At 36.9% G+C, this 19,149-nt stretch overlaps 1 protein-coding gene across 1 annotated transcript in view; it reads right to left on the bottom strand.

Moving 5' to 3' along the window:
- Nucleotides 1-19,149, bottom strand: part of CCDC150 (coiled-coil domain containing 150) — a 90,116-nt gene that overhangs the window by 46,828 nt on the left and 24,139 nt on the right. Inside the window, exons 8-14 of the mRNA XM_049888911.1 lie at nt 16,718-16,761; nt 15,573-15,665; nt 12,822-12,929; nt 10,887-11,011; nt 10,440-10,617; nt 9,815-9,883; nt 1,776-1,889 (exon numbers count right to left, since the gene is read on the bottom strand). Of these exons, the coding sequence (XP_049744868.1) occupies nt 1,776-1,889; nt 9,815-9,883; nt 10,440-10,617; nt 10,887-11,011; nt 12,822-12,929; nt 15,573-15,665; nt 16,718-16,761 (731 nt within the window). The remainder of the gene's footprint in view (nt 1-1,775; nt 1,890-9,814; nt 9,884-10,439; nt 10,618-10,886; nt 11,012-12,821; nt 12,930-15,572; nt 15,666-16,717; nt 16,762-19,149) is intronic.

The raw sequence follows: 19,149 nt of genomic DNA, 5'->3' as shown, positions 1-19,149 counted from the left end.
TCAACACAATGTTATCTGGGACAAAAATTACTGAAGGTACTATATTTCATGGAATTACATATTTTCATCATTCAAAAAGCCTTTAATAATCACATTAATTTTTTCATTGTTGAGGAAATGGGTATCAGATATAGTTTTCCTTTTGGTTAAATTTTGGGCCTAATTCATACTTTATTATCAGAGACACTTAGTAATTGAATATGGAAAATTTCACCTGCCCTAATCAATTTCACTGTTACATGTTAAGAACAGGAAATACTGATATTTGCTAAATGTCAACATCATCGTCACAAACCAGGGTTTTATAGCAGTTCGCTCAGGTTTGAGCCCCTGCTGAGAATTTGCAGGTCTATCAAGTTCCCAGGTGATACTACTGCTGCTGGTTAGGGGCAATTCTGAGAATCACTAGTAGAGCAGTGGTTCTCAAAATGTATTATACATAAGAATCACCTGGGAATCTTGTTAAAATGTAGATTCTAACTCAGTATATCTGGGTTGGAAATGCAAATTCAAACTGGAATGAACAGGTTCAAAGCCCTGTCACAAACCAAGTGTAGTGATAATAAACACACAGCAAATGTGAATGAGAACACAAACTCTCATTCATCAGCCGACAAGCTGCACTATGAATCGTTAGTAGTAAATCTTCAGATCAAATTTTATTAATGCTGGTAAATGTCCTATATTGACATAATTCACTATTTCCAGCTTACGTTTGCTTAATCTGTGAGTAACAGAACAGGATTTAACAAATGTTAGCTATTTGCTACATGCTTTACATATATTAACTTATTTAACTTCAAAATTTCCTAATAATAGTATTATTATTTTGAACAGATTAGGAAACTGAGGCTCAGAGAAATTAAGGATAATACCCAAGGTTACAGTCAGAACTGAAACCTAGATAGACTGGTTCTCCAAAACCAAAACCAAGCCCACTGCTGTCAAATCCATTCTGACTCATAGCCATGCTACAGGACGGGGTAGAACTGCCCTATAGGGTTTGCAAGGCTGTGATCTTTACTGAAGCAGACTGCCACATCTTTCTCCCCAAGGGCAGCTGGTAGGTTTGAACCACCAACCTCTCAGTTAGCAGCTGAGCACTCTAGACTGGTTCTAGAGCCATGGAAATCTAAGTATCTGTAATTTTTCATATTTGAAGTAATGAGCAGTTTATATGACAGGGCTTGAAAGAATTTAGCTCATATAAAGTCAAACTTAGATCAGGGCCTTCTATGGAATTTTCAAACATTATTTGCATTTTATAGAATTAAAAAACCTGATTCTTTTTCAAGTTTTCAAAAGCACACAGGAAATCTAGCTGCTAAACAGATCATCATTTCAAATCCCGTTCATGTGTAGATGCTTAAGAATTGTACCATTCATTTGTATCGCACTGACCTTGTCAAATACTTTTTAGACTTCAGTTACTGACTGCCTAATGGAGGGAACTGTCTGACAAGGAAAAAAATGTAAGTTTATTCTTCGTAATTATGGAAGAGAAATATTTAGATACATTAGACATATTTGCACTTTTTAGCATTACAGATCATCTATGTATGTATGTGGACATTTAATTCTACCTTAAACTCTTGTTTTCTTAAATGCTCTCTTCTTTGAATACTGTAGGGATCTCTGCTATATTTAGCCTCAGTGATTCAAGACTTATAATACATATTTTAAAATAAACAAAGAAACCCCTTCTCCTGACTTTTTTTTTTTTTTTTAACTGATTATTCATTCGCTCTTATTTAGACTGACCTTTTTATACCCACCCCATGGTAATCAGAAGTGACTCGCTGATGTTCTAGGGAAGCGATTTCATCTGACAGGTGCTTATTCTCTTCCTCTAGAGTCTGCATGTTATGGGTTAATGCATTTATGTTGATCTTTGAAAACAAAAGGAGAAAACAATTTATGCCAGACTCCAAAATAATCTTATTCTAAAAATAACAATTATGATATAAAAGAGATGGTATCTTATGTACATGTTCTTCTACCTCTAAATGTGAGGATTTGACAAGTCTGATGTGGCAAGTAATTAAATTCATCTACACATGCAAAAGAGAGTTTGGTTTTGTGTAACCTTTCTTGCTCACAAAATATATCAAAAACAACTCAAGTGGTGTTCTCACAGTAAGTGCTTAGATGGTTGACTAAATGAAGGCAGTTCAAGTTAAGGCCGCTTAGAAATGTGTCTTGCTTTATTTTGCTTTCATTCTCAAAGCATATTTTTTCTGGGCATAAAATTCTAGGTTGACAGTTATTTTCAACATATTTTAGATGTCATTCCACTTTTTATGACTTCCATCATTGTTGTTGAGAAGTCCTGTCAGTCTAAATGTTCTTCCTTTGAAGGAAATACATCTTTTATCTCTGATTGCTTTCAAGAGTTTTGCTTTGTCTTTGGTTTTCTAAAGTTTTTCCTATGATATGTCCATGTGTAGATTTCTTTTTAGCTATCCTGTTTCAGATCCATTGGTTTATGTGTTTTATTCTGGATAGTTTCTTCATACCTATTTTCTAATTAACTCTCTTTTCAGCTGTGGCAAACAGGCTGGCATTAAGTTCTTAAATTTTGGTTATTGATATTTTTCAGTTCTAGTATTCCTTTTGATTTGTTTTCAAACTGGAAATGCTACTTTTTATATTTTTTAGCTCCCTGCCAAAATATTTGCTTTTATCTCCCTGAACACAGTAAACTTTTATTTATTCATTTATTTTTACAGTTTGTGTCTGACAATTCCAATAGACAGAGTCACTGTATATAGAGGTCTCCAATACATAGAGACTTGTGTGTTTGATTTTGTTGTGAGCTGCTGGTTCTCTTGCTCATGGTGTCTTGTTTCCCAATGTACTTGGTTATTTCTCATTGTGTGCTGGAAATTGTTTTTGAAAATTATTTGCAGAAATGATTTCATACTCAGTGTAAAGTTAGTTACTTCAGAAAGGACTTTCATTTGCTTCTGCCAGGTCCCTGGGTACACTAGCCATCCAGGACCACCTAATTCCAACTTAAGACATGAAATTTTATGAGTCTATACAAGGGTTTTCTTCTGGTTTAAGCTTACTCCTAAGAATTTGGCCCTTCAGAACCCCAGCCTAAAGTGCGGAGTAATTTACTGAGGTCCCCACACTTGGTAAGGCCTAAACTGTGAATTTTTTCTGTCTAGCCTTGCAAAGCAACCAAAAGGATAGCTCTGTGTTTTCCTCCTCAGGTAGGCAAATGCTACAGTATAAAAGTAACTGAATGTCCCAGTCCTCTCCCAGATCTAGGCTTGGTAATGTCTCACTATCTTGATAACTCTATGTTTTAGTTATCTAGTGCTGCCATAACAGAAACACCACAAATGGGTGGCTTTAACAAAGAGAAATTTATTTTCTCAGAGTCTAGTAGGTTACAAGTTCAAATTTGGGGCACTGGCTCCAGGAGAAGGCTTTCTCTCTCTGTCGGCTCAGAAGGAAGGTCCTTGTCCTCAATCTTCCTCTGGTCGAGGAGCTTCTCAGGTGCAGGGCCCTATGTCCAAAGGACATGCTCCGCTGCTGGTGCTGCTTTCTTGGTGGCATGAGGTCCCCAACTCTCTGCTTCCTTCCATTTCCTTTGTATCTCTTGAGAGATAAAAGGTGGTGCAGGTCACAACCCAGGGAAGCTCCCTTTACCTTGGATCAGGGAGGTGACCTGAGTGAGCGTGATGTTACAATCCCACCCTCATCCTCTTAACATAAAATTACAATCACAAAATGGAGGACAACCATACAATATTGGGAATCATGGCCTAACCAAGTTGATATACACATTTTTGGGGGGACATAATTCAATCCACGATACTCTATGATGCTTTTAAAACTTTTTATTCTATCCTTTTACATTTTTTCACCTGTTCTAGTTATCTACAGAGGGAGGGTTGTTACAAATCATTTAATAGTTCGTCTTTACTCAAAGTAGAAGTCTTCCTGGTACTTGGTTTATTTTAAATATTAATTCAGGCTCATGAACACAGATGTAAAAATTTTCTATAAAATATTATCAAAATGAATATAGCAATACATAAAAAGGATTACACATCATGACTAAGTGGCATTTATCATGGTGTTAGGGATTAAACTGTGCCCTCCCAAAATGTGTGTTATAAATCCTAACCTCTATTTCTATGGATATAATCACATTTTCTTTGTTATGTCAATGAGGCCATATCAACGGAAGATGTATCTTAAGCCAATTGCTTTTCAGATATAAAAGGACAGATTAGCCACAGAAGAAAGCAGACACTGGGGAAAGACTGACACAATCTGAAGACTACCAGACCAAAACCCATTGCCATCAAGGTGATTCCAACTCACAGCGACCCTACAGGACAGAGTACAACTGCCCCAGAAGGTTTCCAAAGAGTGGCTGCTGGGTTCAAACTATTGACAGTTTGGTTAGCATCCAAGCTCTTTACTATGCCACCAGGGCTCCCTGAAGACTACAGAGGTAGATCCATCTACAGGCCCAAGAACTCCAAGGATGCTTGGCTAGAAAAGCTGAGACAAGGATTTTCCCCAGAGTGGACAGACAGAAAGCCTTCCTCTAGAGCCAGTACCCTGAATTCAGACTTCTAGCCTAAACTGTGAGAAAATAAATTTCAGTTTGTTACTTGTGGTATTTCTGTTAACAGCAGCACTAAGAAACTAAGACATACTTGTGCATTGATGTTGAAGTATAAAATGGCACAGCTACTGTACAAAACAATTTGGCAGTTCCTCAATAAGTTAAGCATAGAATTACCACATGACCCAGCAATTCCATTCCTAGGTATACACCCAAAAAACTGAAAACAGGTGCTCAATTTTTAAAAAGACATAGCTTTACAAAAATATACATTTAAAAATACCAGAAAACTTGTACACAAATGTTCATAGCTGCAGTATTCACAATTGCTAAAACATGGAAACAACCCAAATGATGATGGATGAATAAACAAAGTGTGGTATATCCATATAATGGAATAGTATCCAGTCATAAAAAGGAATGAAGTAGTGATATATATACTATGAATCTTGGAAACACTGTAAGTGAAAGAAGTCAAACACAAACGGCCACATACTGTATGATCCTATTTATATGAAATATCCACGTGTCTGTCAGTTTGTCATACTGTGGGGGCTTGTGTGTTGCTGGAAGCTATGACACTGGTATGCAGGACAGGTTTAAGCTGAGCTTCCAGACTAAGACAGGCTGGGAAGAAGGACCCAGCAGTCCACGCTAAAAAACATCAGCCAGTGAAAACCTTATGAATAGCAGTGGAACATTGTCTGATATAGTGCTGGGAGATGAGCCTCCCAGGTTGGAAGGCACTCAAAGGTGACTGGGGAAGAGCTGCCTCCTCAAGGTAGAGTTGACCTTAATGACGTGCATGGAGTAAAGCTTTCAGGACTTTCATGTGCTGATGTGGCACGACTCAAAATGAGAAGAAACAGCTGCAAACATCCGTTAATAATCAGAACCTGGAATGTACAAAGTATGAATCTAGGAAAATTAGAAATCGTCAAAAATGAAATGGAACACATAAACATCGATATCCTAGGCATTACTGAACTGAAATGGACTACTACTGGCCATTTTGAATCTGACAATCATATAGTCTACTACGCTGGGAATGATAACTTGAAGAGGAATGGTATTGCATTCATCATCAAAAAGAACATTTCAAGATCTATCCTGAAGTACAACGCTGTCAGTGATAGGATAATATCCATATGCCTACAAGGAAGACCAGTTAATATGACTATTATTCAAATATACGCACCAACCACTAGGACTGCTGCAGTCTGAAATTCATCGAACATGTGATCAAGATGCATTGATAATTACTGGTGATTTTAACGTGAAAGTCGGAAACAGAGAAGAAGGATCAGTAGTTGGAAAATATGGCCTTGGTGATAGAAACAATGCTGGAGATGGAATGATAGAATTTTGCAAGACCAACGACTTCTTCATTGCAAATACCTTCTTTCACCAACATAAACGGTGACTATACACATGGACCTCGCCAGATGGAGCACACAGAAATCAAATAGACTACATCTGTGGAAAGAGACGATGGAAAAGCTCAATATTATCAGTCAGAACAAGGCCGGGGCTGACTGCGGAACAGACCATCAATTGCTCATAGGCAAGTTCAAGCTGAAACTGAAGAAAATCAGAGCAAGCCCACAAGAGCCAAAATATGAACTTGGGTATATCCCACCTGAATTTAGAGACCATTTGAAGAACAGATTGGACGCATTGAACACTGGTGACCGAAGACCGGACGAGTTGTGGAATAACATCAAGGACATCATCCATGAAGAAAGCAAGAGGTCATTGAAAAGACAGGCAAGAAAGAAAAGACCAGGATGGATGTCAGAGGAGACTCTGAAACTTGCTTTCGAATGTCGAGCAGCTAAAGCAAAAGGAAGAATTCATGAAGTAAAAGAACTGAACAGAAGATTTCAAAGGGGTTCTCGAGAAGACAAAGTAAAGTATTATAATGACATGTGCAAAGAGCTGGAAATGGAAAACCAAAAGGGAAGAACACACTTGGTGTTTCTCAAGCTGAAAGAATTGAAGAACAAATTCAAGCCTCGAGTTGCAATAGTGAAGGATTCTATGGGGAAAATATTAAACGACACAGGAAACATCAAAAGAAGATGGAAGGAATACACAGAGCCATTATACCAAAAAGAATTAGTTGATGTTCAACCATTTCAAGAAGTAGCATATGATCAGGAACCGATGGTACTGAAGGAAGAAGTCCAAGCTGCTCTAAAGGCACTGGCGAAAAACAAGGCTCCAGGAATTGATGGAATATCAATTGAGATGTTTCAACAAACAGATGCAGTGCTGGAGGTGCTCACTCGTCTATGCCAAGAAATATGGAAGACAGCTTCCTGGCCAACTGACTGGAAGAGATCCATATTTATGCCTATTCCCAAGAAAGGTGATCCAACCGAACGTGGAAATTATAGAACAATATCATTAATATCACAGGCAAGCAAAATTTTGCTGAAGATCATTCAAAAACGGCTGCAGCAGTATATCGACAGGGAACTGCCAGAAATTCTGGCCGGTTTCAGAAGAGGATGTGGAACCAGGGATATCATTGCTGATGTCAGATGGATCCTGGCTGAAAGCAGAGAATACCAGAAGGATGTTTACCTGTGTTTTACTGACTACGCAAAGGCATTTGACTGTGTGGATCATAACAAACTACGGATAACGTTGCGAAGAATGGGAATTCCAGAACACTTAATTGTGCTCATGAGGAACCTTTACATAGATCAAGAGGAAGTTGTTCAGACAGAATCAGGGGATACTGACTGGTTTAAAGTCAGGAAAGGTGTGCGCTAGGGTTGTATTCTTTCACCATACCTATTCAATCTGTATGCTCAGCAAATAATCCAAGAAGCTGGAATATATGAAGAAGAACGTGGCATCAGGATTGGAGGAAGACTTATTAACAACCTGCATTATACAGATGACACAACCTTGCTTGCTGAAAGTGAAGAGGACTTGAAGCACTTCCTAATGAAGATCAAAGACCACAGCCTTCAGTATGGATTACACCTCAACATAAAGAAAACAAAAATCCTCACAACTGGACCCATGAGCAACATCATGATAAAAGGAGAAAAGATTGAAGTTGTCAAGGATTTCATTTTACTTGGATCCACAATCAACAGCCATGGAAGCAGCAGTCAAGAAATCAAAAGACGCATTGCATTGGGTAAATCTGTTGCAAAAGACCTCTTTAAAGTGTTGAAGAGCAAAGATGTCACTTTGAAGACTAAGGTGCGCCTGACCCAAGCCATGGTATTTTCAATCACATCATATGCATGTGAAAGCTGGACAATGAATAAGGAAGATCGAAGAAGAATTGACGCCTCTGAATTGTGGTGTTGGCCAAGAATGTTGAGTATACCATGGACTGCCAGAAGAACGAATAAATCTGTCTTGGAAGAAGTACTACCAGAATGCTCCTTAGAGGCAAGGATGGCGAGACTGTGTCTTACATACTTTGGACATGTTGTCAGCAGGGATCTGACTCTGGAGAAGGACATCATGCTTGGCAAAGTACAGGGTCAGTGGAAAAGAGAAAGACCCTCAACGAGGGGGATTCACACAGTGGCTGCAACAACGAGCTCAAGCATAACGATTGTAAGGATGGCGCAGGACCAGGCAGTGTTTTGTTCTGTTGTGCATAGGGTTGCTATGAGTCGGAGCCAGCTCGAAGGCACCTAACTACAACAACAACATCCAGAAAAGGCAAATCCATAGAGGCAGAAATCAGGTTAGTGATTGCCAGGAACTGGGGATTGGGGGAATGGAGAGTTTAATGAGTATGAGGTTTTGGTACACCCTTTTGGGTGATAAAAGTTCTGGAATTAGTGATGATGGATGCACAACACTGTGAATGTACTTACTGCCACTGAACTGTATACTTTAAAACAGTCACTTTTATGTCATGGGTATTTTATCATAATTAAAAAAAAAAACAGCTTCACGAAGGATGCATATTAAAAATAATAGTTTATGCAGAAAAGTATGGAACTTTATATAAGCATTATCATTTGGCGTAACAATGAGCAAGTACCTTTCAGTCCTATGGACATACACTTAGCCTACGTTAACCCATTGCCATTAAGTCGATTCCAACTCATAGCAACCCTATAGGACAGAGTAGAACTGCCCCATAGGGTTTCCAGTGAGCAGCTGGTGGATTCATATTGCCGACTTTTTGGTTAGCAGCTGTAGCTTACAGTGGCTCTTAACCACTGTGCCAAATCAGACAAGCAACATAATAATGCTATTATCTCAGATACAGTCACAGCACTTGCTTTAGCCATGTAACATTCACTAACTTTTCAAAGCAAAAATTAACGAATCTAATAGTAGCCACCAATTTTCCAAATTTTAAAAAGCATATCTGAGGCCAACTTGATATCAGCAAAGTCCTTGCCACAGGTAGTTTCATTCAAGGCTTTTTAGGTTGGGTTGTTTTCATATCCCTTGAACTAGATCTTCACAAATAAGAGACTAAACCAGAGGAGCAACCTGCCAGCTTGGTGGGAATGATATTTGAGCTCAAGCTCAGAATTTAGCTTTTCTTCTCTCTTCAGTCCTTAGGTTCACAAATACACGGTAATATGAGTGCTATTTAGCATAACCAGGCGCCAAGGAACAGTCCAGGCCTAGTAACTATATTGGACACCTGTTGCTGGATTTATAGTCTGGGGTAGGCTAATATTCCTTGATGCTCCAGATATATTTTCTACATGACAGTGATATGTAATTTTTGCTCTCTTCAAAAGTTAAAACACAAGCACCAATGTTTTAAAGGTTGTTTTATTTTATTTTAATAAGGATTTTATTGTTTCTCTGGCCCTCCTATCTTTTCAGAACCCAGAAATGGGTACTTTGCAGATTGCAATGGCAAATGCTAATAATTACTTAGGAACTCTTTTTTTTTTTTTAATGCATAGTCAGCAGTCATGCCTTTGCCTTTCACAGGTCCATTAGCTGACTCTCAGGGGATTTCCTGGCTAAAATACTAGGAACACTAGGGCCAGAGGCAGTGATGACTCACCGGCAAACATCAGATGCTCAATAAGCAAACATAGCCCAGATGCAACCTTATGCTACAGTGACTGGAGTACTCCTAGTTGCATCTAGCTTCATGGCTTCTTTTCCCTACATCTTGGTATTCAACAAAATGACCCCATCTCCTCAGTATGTAGCAACACAGAAGGAAATGAAATACAGTGAAATATCAACAAATAAAATGTGGAATACCTTGCTTTTAGCTAACTCCATTTCCAAATTGGCTTTTTCTTGTGCTATTTCCTTCTCTGTTTTCTTAACCTGCCCAAGGAAAGAAAGAAAAAAGAAGTGGGTCAATTTTAAAGCAGTTGGCAGGCTATACTAGAGCAGACACACCCTGCAAGTCAATTAATACCTACACTGCAGAGATAGCACATCCTCTCAGAAAAAGGGCCAATCAATCAGGGAGTCTCTGAGGCAGAGGAGACTTCACAAATAGCCCTGAAATTAAAAAGACACGTCTGCATGTCAGACTCTGCTGGTTCCTTCCTAAGTAGGAAGACAGGGCTATCCCCGCCTCGCCCCCATTCTCCCACTCCTTCAAGGGAAATCAATATTTGAAATCTGACCTCTTTAATATGAGGATGTGTGAATGTTAAGTTAGATTCACTAATGCTCTATATCAGGGCATACTGTACTATCTGGCACAGGCTACTTCACCTGCTAAAAGATAGCCACCTTAGAATTTCTCTAATGGGCAACTCAGACAAACTGCATCTGGGTTTTATTTCTTCTCTTGTCTTTTGCACTTAGTGTACAATTTTAAAACAAGATCCTTACCACAACCAGGAGGTAACATAAATCCACTTCTACCTACCTCTCTCTGATGTCTTTCTTTCTCCTCTAGCAGAGACTTCTTCTCTTGTATTGATGCTTCCAGTTCACCTCGCAATCTGGCAATAGTTGATTCCAGCAGCTCTTTGTGCACAGCTGTCCTCTTCTCAGCAGCCTCTGCTTTCTGGATACACTGGTTATGCTCACAGATTAAATGGTCCCTGCAGGAAGAGAACAAGGAGGTATGAAAGCCTAGCAAGAGTTCCACTTTAACAGAAAGACTGACTAAATGTTCTTACAGAACATATATTCTGCCTGAGAGCAGTTACCAAAATGGTCTAACAAAACAAGTGCCTTGAGGGTAGAGTCTTAATCTATTTTATCTTTGTGGCTGGCTCAGTAAATGCAGAATTAAACTTTTTCATTAGGGATAAGAAAAAACAAACCTAAGAACAAAAGATACATAAGAAGTTGCTCATAATTTACTTACAGGTGTGCCTGCAGTTGGGTTCTCTCATTCTGAACAGTCTGTAGTTCACTGGTGATACTGGCATGGGCAGCATCCAGCAGTAAATTTTGTTCTTGAAATGTCTGCGTCATCATTTTCTGTCCTTCCTGAGTGTTAAGAATAATGTTAAAAGCTGAGACGGCAGAGAGTCATTTGATAGGGTGTCATTAAGAATCATAAAAGCTGGTAAAATTCTCATATAAATAGAACCTCTTTTTAAGAGAGTTTTATTTGAACACCCAGTGTTCTCTTTGTCTCTACGCTGAGCTGACTAGAATTCTGCCATTTTATAGCTCTCCTAGCCAACAGCCACGGCACATTATTTACCTAGCCTGCTGTAAAATTTATACCACTACTAATACCAAGATATTTTTAAAGGTATAAAATATAGGAAGGGTATTTGGGGATTTTAAAATTTCAATATAACACACATCTTATTTTCAAAAAAAGTAAAACCATACAAATGTATGTAGGTGAAAAGATCCTTCCACCTCCATCTCCCAACCCACCTTCTAAATAATTCCAGTCTCCAGGGATAATCATGTTGAAGAGCTTGGTGTGAATTCTTTCAAGAATATTTTAAACAGCACTGATACTATTATAGCAGGAGTACTGTAATCGAATTTATTTTCTCTAGCTCACCATTTTAGAATTATCAAAACACAACATTTTTATACATACAGACCCCTATCTATATTCCATAAGGTTTTTGCAAATAAAGTATATATTAACAATTGTTTTTGTAAACATATTTTAAAACATTTCTATTTTAATATTTGATTCAAAGCAAATCTTCACTCTTGGTAAGATGGGATCCCATTTGTGTTATATTCTAAAGTTTTAAAATGTGACAGTGTTACATATGCCACATTATTCAGTCCACTAAATAAGCTCCACAAAAGTAGGGATTTTGTCTTGTTCTCCACAGTAATCCTATCTAGATCTTGTATCATACCTGCACAGAGTAAACACTAAATGTTTGTTGAATAAATGAAGAATATTTATTGAGTCCCTGTTATATACAAAACATGCTTAGCACTACGGAAAATAACAGAAAGATAATTAAGACAATGTCTTTGTTTCTAGGAAGCTCACAACGTTATACAAAAAATGAGTCATGCATATAAATTACTGCAATAAAGTGAAGAACTGCAGGAGGAGGGCAGGGCAGCATAACATAATGGTTAAAAAATTGACTCTGGAATCAGACCTAGGTTTAAATTCCATTTTGCCCCTTACTAGCTAGGTGAGTTTGGGCAAGTTAATTTCCCTAAGCCTCATTTCTCTTAATTGTAAAATGAAGATAATAAATACTTCTTTACATGGTGGCTGCTAGAATTAAAGGCGGTAATATATGTAAAATCCTCAGAAAAATGCTTGGTATATACTAAGTATACTAAAAAAAAAAAATAAGAACTATTATTATTAGAATATGTTTAGTGCTCTAGGAGTAGAAGTTGAAATGGAAAACTCATTCTTCTAGTTGGGATGATCAAGCTTCCTTCTTAAAGAAAGTGAATAGAATTCCAAATAGTTGATGGGTAAAGAGCATTCTCAGTAAAGGAAATGGCATAAGCAAAATGGGAAAGCATACCACGTTTGGGGAAAAGATAAATACTATAGGGATAGTCATAAACGTTCTCTATGATTCTGTAAATAATGGGGCAGGTAATTACTTTTCCTCAGGGAATGCCATTTGAAAAGAAACCATTGAAAAGGAACCGAGTATAAGCCCAAACCATTCCTCTGACGAGAACTAAAAAATCACTAATCAAAAATTATATAATTCAGTTGTTTTTTTGGAAACACTTGTTAAAATATTTTATTTGTCCAGTTGGCAATATACATTTCCTGATCTTACAGCCAGGGAGGCTTCCTGCTGCCTATATGAGAAGTTTACCAGTGTTAAATGAATACCTTCAGAATGGCTTGATGGTCAGCAATGATTCTGGCGTTTTCCATACTAACGGTCTGAAGCATGCTGCTCAGCTCAGAACACTTGCTAGTCAGTTGGTCATTCAAAACCTAAGACAATATATACAGCAAGACATAGATCTCTCTAATAATAATCATCATCTCTTATATATCACTATTTTCAATGATTGTATAGTATTTATATATGTGGACCTAATTTATTTAACCTATCCACAATTGATATTTTATTAGTTTATAAAATATTTTCAAATATTTGGAGTCAACACCCTAAATAATTCTAAATTAAAAGGAGACATCTGCTGATTTAGTGGAGCAACTGAGGCATTCAGCAGTTTACTGCCAATTTTGAATGCTGAGCAATTAGAGCAAGACATCTGCAGGATGAGAATTTACAATGTAGCTGCCTAGCCAGTATTAGAGAAATCTACTCCCATGATTTGATGGTAAGCATTCAGAAGTGTTTAGCTAATAATACAAAATAGCTAAACTCCTTCACCACCAATTACATTATTCATAAAAGCAAACTGCAGGTGACTGTACAATTTCACAAGATTAATCTGTCAAAATAAAACAAAAATATTTTGTGCTACACCAAGGTAATTATGAGGCCAAGGGACAGAAAAGGCCACATAAACCAGAGACTACAGCAGCCTGAGACCAGAACTAAATGGTGCCTAGCTACAACCGATGACTGCCCTGACAGGCAACACAATAGAGAACCCGAGGGAGCAGGAGAGCAGTGGGATGCAGACCTCAAATTCTGGTAAAAAGACCAGACTTAATGGTTTGACCAAGACTAGAAGGACCCCGGAGGTTATGGCCCCCAGACCTTCTGTTAGCCCAAGACAGGAACCATTCCCAAAACCAATTCTTCAGACAGGGATTGGACTGGACTATGGGATAGAAACTGATACTGGTGAAGAGTGAGCTTCTTGGATCTGGTAGGCACATGAGACTATGCGGGCAGCTCCCGTCTGGAGGGGAGAAGAGAGGGCAAAGGGGTTCAGAAGCTGACCGAATGGGCACGAAAACAAAAGGTGGAGCGGAGTGTGCTGTCCCATTACGGGGAGAGCAACCAGGAGTATATAGTAGGGTATATATAAATTTTTGTATGAGACTGACTTGATTTGTAAATGTCCACTTAAAACATAGTAAAAATTAAAAAAAAATTGTGCTACAGAGCTCTTACCTATAGTTAATAATTCTACTGTTCTTTTGAAATTTTTATTCCTGTGAAAAATATCTTTATCAGTTATTTTTACAAGGTAGATTTGACAAAGATCTTATGTCTCAATGTACAAATTCTTCAAGTGGGGGGCAGATAACGTCAAAGAAGCAATAAGAAAAAAATAAAATGGTAAATAAAAATGAAAAAAATTACCTGACCAAAAGGTAGATGGACACATTCAGGGACATTTTAAACTTATAACCAGATGTACAAACTATTCATCAAGGAATATCTAGAGATGGGGCAGAGGAGAACTTCTGCTTCTCAAAAAGAAATAGTTAATATTCTTTGGATCCAGGTTACACCTGTTGCTGTTGAGTTGATTCCGACTGATAGCGACCCTATAGGACAGAGTAGAACTGCCCCCAGACAGTTTCCAAGGAGCGCCTGGTGGATTCAATCTGCTGACCCTCTGGTTAGCAGCCACAGCTCTTAAACACTGTGCCACCAGGGTTTCCGGAGCCAATTACCTGGGCTCAAATTCTCACTGTACCACTTATTAGCTATGTTATTGAACCTCTCTGTATATCATTTTCCTTATATTTAAAATGGGAATAATAATAGTTTTTATTTCATACTGTTATTGTGAAGATTACAGTGTGTTAGTAATATAAAAAATTTTAAAAAACCAAACCTATTGCCGTTGAGTCGATTCTGACTCATAACAACCCTATAGCAACAGAATTGTGTTTCATTCTGCTGTACAAAGGGTCACTGTGAGTAGGAAATGACTCAACAGCACCTAACAACAACAGCAGAATTGTGCCTGGAATATAGAAAGGATACAGTAAACATTAACTACTACTAGTGTAGTAAGGAGCAGTAGGAGTTATTGTTATTACTATTTTATAAAAGAATACATTTATTTTGCATTTTCTTTATCACAGAGCACAGCAATATTATGATCTTAGCACTGAAGTTATTAAATTGTACAAACAGAAAAGTACTTTTAAATGATAAACACTACTTCACTGTGACCTATAATAAATCTCCAGTTTGGCTGCATATTTGGTGATTCTTCTCCAAATATATATACATATCTAAATCATCAGCAAATTTGGAAATTCCCATCCCACAGGCGATGATTATACATAACTCCAAAATCCAGCAACCATTTATTAGGTTCCTACAATGCTATTTGCCATAGAAGATAGAAAGGAAGTTTAAGGAATAGCCCTTGCCCTTGAACTGTTCAGAAGTTAGTCAGGGGAAAAAGGTAAATATTTAATGAGTAAATTAGGAAGCAAACCAAGGCAAAGTGTAAGTTAATGGATGAGGTAGCAGTGTATCTGATATACTGCCATGTCACAGGAATTTGGAGAGTGAAATGAGGAATGTATTTAATTTGATAATGCTGCATAGATGAAGTAGATCTTATGGAAGTAAAAATTTAGATAATGGAGATGGTATAAACTTATATAATCAGGAATAATCTTGGTTCCTGAGCTTTTTAATTAGATAAAATTAAGTAACATCTGAAAACTAGAGAAATGAGGAAGATCTACCTTTGCTTTTTCTGCTGATTGACGAAGAGCTATTATTTCAGACCTCAAATACACATTTTCTTCACGTCCCTTGTTGAAATACATCTGTACCTTCTATAAGGGGGAAAAAAAGAGTTTCTCCCTGTTAATAGGTTAGCAGAGATATTACGTGTATCTTTGTTGTTTTTGGCCAGCACCAATTCAGGTTCTAACGATATACATAGATAAGTGTCTTACAAGGAATTAAAAAAAACTTCAGTATCTTCAGCTCCTAAACTTCTCTTCATTTGTAAATTATTTATCAAAACTACTTATTAAATTTATCAAGTCTCATATTGGGATTCTAACTAGAAAAAATTTGTCTAATATCCTGAGCTAAATATTTACCTAATAGACTTGAGAAAGTTCTACTCTCTAAGATGAAATATTTATTTTATATTACATATATATGTTTTCCTATTAGTAGTAAGATCTCATGATTCAAAGAAACACATTCAAGGATCTTTAAAAGTTGTAACTGGTGAAGGTATTTTTATCAAGCAATACCTGAGGGCGGAGCAGAAAAAAACATTCTTGCTCCTCGAAAAGAAATAGCTAGTTCTCTCTGAGATGGGAGAAGGATGGTGGGGATTTAGGCTGGGGGCTGTGCTTCCCCTAACAAGTACTTAGTGGAATAGGAAGGACAAGGTGTAAGCTCTATTGAGAGGGAACCACTTTTCTATTTTTCCAGGAGAAACATCTCATGAAAGGTAAACATCACATAACAAAGGATAAGATACCTCCAGAAAAATTATTCCAAACAGGATCTACGTATCAAGAGACTCATTTAGAAATTAATAAGATATAAAAGTAGTTATGCTTCTTGTACTTCATAAAACAGTTTCTTTAGTTTATTATAATTAGTTTATAATAATCATAAAATGCAAATAAGTCTCATTATTTTTGCCAGTTCACTTTTCCAAACTATAACAACCTGCGTGAGATGATTTATTTCCTATGTATCCAGCTGACAACAGTCCTAAATACATAACCCGAGTACACTGAAAAAAAATTTTTTTAAGTCTTCGAGAGAATGAAAAGAACTATAAACCAATACAGAAAAAGAAAATCTTACATAGTGAAGAGAGAAGAAGAAAATCTCTGAACTCTACAACCTCAAAACTCACCTTGTTTTCTTCAACCAACTTGGAAATGAGGTAATCTCTAGAAACTAAAAACAAAAAATTCACACATCTATGAAAATAACTTACTACATTGAAATCATATAGCATCTTTTCCAAGAAGTTTTATATTTTAGCCTGTATTTTGCAGAAAAAGGGAGAGTTCAAATATTTCTATCATATTTTAATAGACTGGAAACTAAGTCATGGAATTATCAAGAAACTAGCCCAAAGTCGTGTGCAATGGTAAACAAGGTAACATTTTACCCTACATGTACAAGATAGGGATCTCTGGGGGGCTTGTTAGAGAGATCTTTCTAATATAGTTTCAATGAAGCAGGAAGTTGAGTTTTATAGCTGTAGAAGTAGACAAAGTGGGAAACAATGGCTGGGTCTAAGGGACTGACAGTGGGGCTGCAGATAAAAAATAGATTCGTAAAATATTAAGCAGGGAGGATTGTCAGGACTTGGTGGCTGACTGGTGAGGAAAAGGTGTTGAGTCAAGGTGAACACCTAGCATTCAGACTTGGGCAGTAGAGTGGATGGAAGACTCTTCAGCTAAATAGGGATTACAGGACAAAAATCAGGTTTGGGGGATAGAATGAGGGAAACAGTTTTTTTCATCATGTGTCTTGAAGTATCTGCAGGGCATGCAAATAGAAATTTTTAGTTGGCAGCAAGATATTGTTCTGAAGCTCAGGAGGATGACTTTATGTGGAAAAGATACTTGAAACCAGGGAGTATGTATTATGAACAGAAAATCAAAGACAGAAAACTGGGGAACCGTTTGGCATTCTGTGCAGTAGTCAAAAGATGAAACTTTTCTGAAAGTTAAGCTAGCTAAATATCCTGGAAAAAAAATCTAAATAAAGAATAATTTTAGCTTCACAGAAAATTCATAAAGCTCTATTTTGTTTCACTTAAATATTCTAAAATAAAAAAATAATAAAACATAAAAACTAACTTTAATATAAGATATACTTTAGAAAAAACTATACTTTTGAACACATGACTTCAAGACTCATGCCAATTAGAGTAAATTCTAATTTGAAATAAGGGAAGGATCAAAAGGTTAACTATATGGCCTATTTTGAAAGTCAACTAATGAATGAAGTGTTTTACTTGAGAGAACCATTTAATCACTTTAATTAGCATATATCTATATGTTTATTATCAATAAAAATAATTGTTAAGCAATTAAATTTTTAATTCACTGCAGTAAATATCTAACAACACTCTATTAATCTAGTTACAATAACTATTCATACTTTAAAATCATGAAATTGCACATACATATAAAGAGCTCAATATTAAGCATAGAGTAGGTATTGAGACAGGCCTCCTTTTCCTTCTGTTAGTTTGGATTACTGTCGTTTTAATCTTGATTTTTTAATGGTCTTCCATATGTTCTTTGCAAAATTTAAAAAATAGGACATTAACCTAATGCAAAAGTTAACATTAAAAACTCAGAGGGATAACTAACAGAATAGAAAGATCTGTGTTTCGTCCCACCTATTCTATTCGTTCTGGGCAGTCTTGCTAGATCTTTTGACTCTTCTGTAGAATGGGTATATCTTTCTCACAAGGTTGTTGCAAGGCTCGAATGAGATAATCTGGCAGTACCGTAAAATGTAACTCGTATTTTTACAAGCACACAATCATAGGAGAAAAAAAATTATCTTGTGACACTGCCAGTGAGGATTTCACTACCCAACAACTACATAGAAAAAGAGTATTTTCTGCTAAATGAGTAAGTCAAAACATCTAATAAGACTACTCTTTGCTCCATAATTTTTAAAATTTAATTTCTCTTTTGGTATTTCCTGACTGCATTACAGCCAGAGTAGAGAAGATGAACTGGAAAGATCACTGGGCTTGGAGTTAGAAGATGCAGGTTTAGGCCTCACTTCATCATTTATTCATTTTGTAACTTTAGGAAGTAAATGTGATAATTTATGTGAAAACTCTATGTAACCTAGGAAGTGGTATTCACACATGAGGCACTGCACTGTAATTCTTTGCAATCTCTGAGTGAGTCTTTGAGTCTTTGAGACTATCTGAAAACTGGTTCATAATTACATATTAACAACTGCAGGATGATAAAGGGCTGGTGGGTTGGAAGAAGCATGAATCCAAGAAACCTCGGATCAAATCTAGATTCTTCTATTCCCTAGCTCTATGTCCTTTGAGTCCTTTGTATACTCATCTGTGAAATGAAATTAATTTAAACTTTCTCTAGGTACCTTACAACCATCCATTGATACAAATATATGGTAACTGAAGTAGATTGATAACCTCAAGAATGGGGAGTCTGACATGATAAATGGTTAGTATCAGTAGGTTAGCAGGATAAATATCCTTATTTACTTATTAATGTTCTATCACCCAATACTAAGTCCAGGTCTCTACAAGTCAAATATTCCCAAGTCCACAAACAC

The sequence above is a fragment of the Elephas maximus genome, chromosome 6 (assembly GCF_024166365.1).
Source record: "Elephas maximus indicus isolate mEleMax1 chromosome 6, mEleMax1 primary haplotype, whole genome shotgun sequence".
NCBI classification, from domain to species: Eukaryota; Metazoa; Chordata; class Mammalia; order Proboscidea; family Elephantidae; genus Elephas; species Elephas maximus.
Note: the sequence above shows the minus strand (reverse complement) of the source record. Positions and strands in the feature narration are given on the sequence as shown.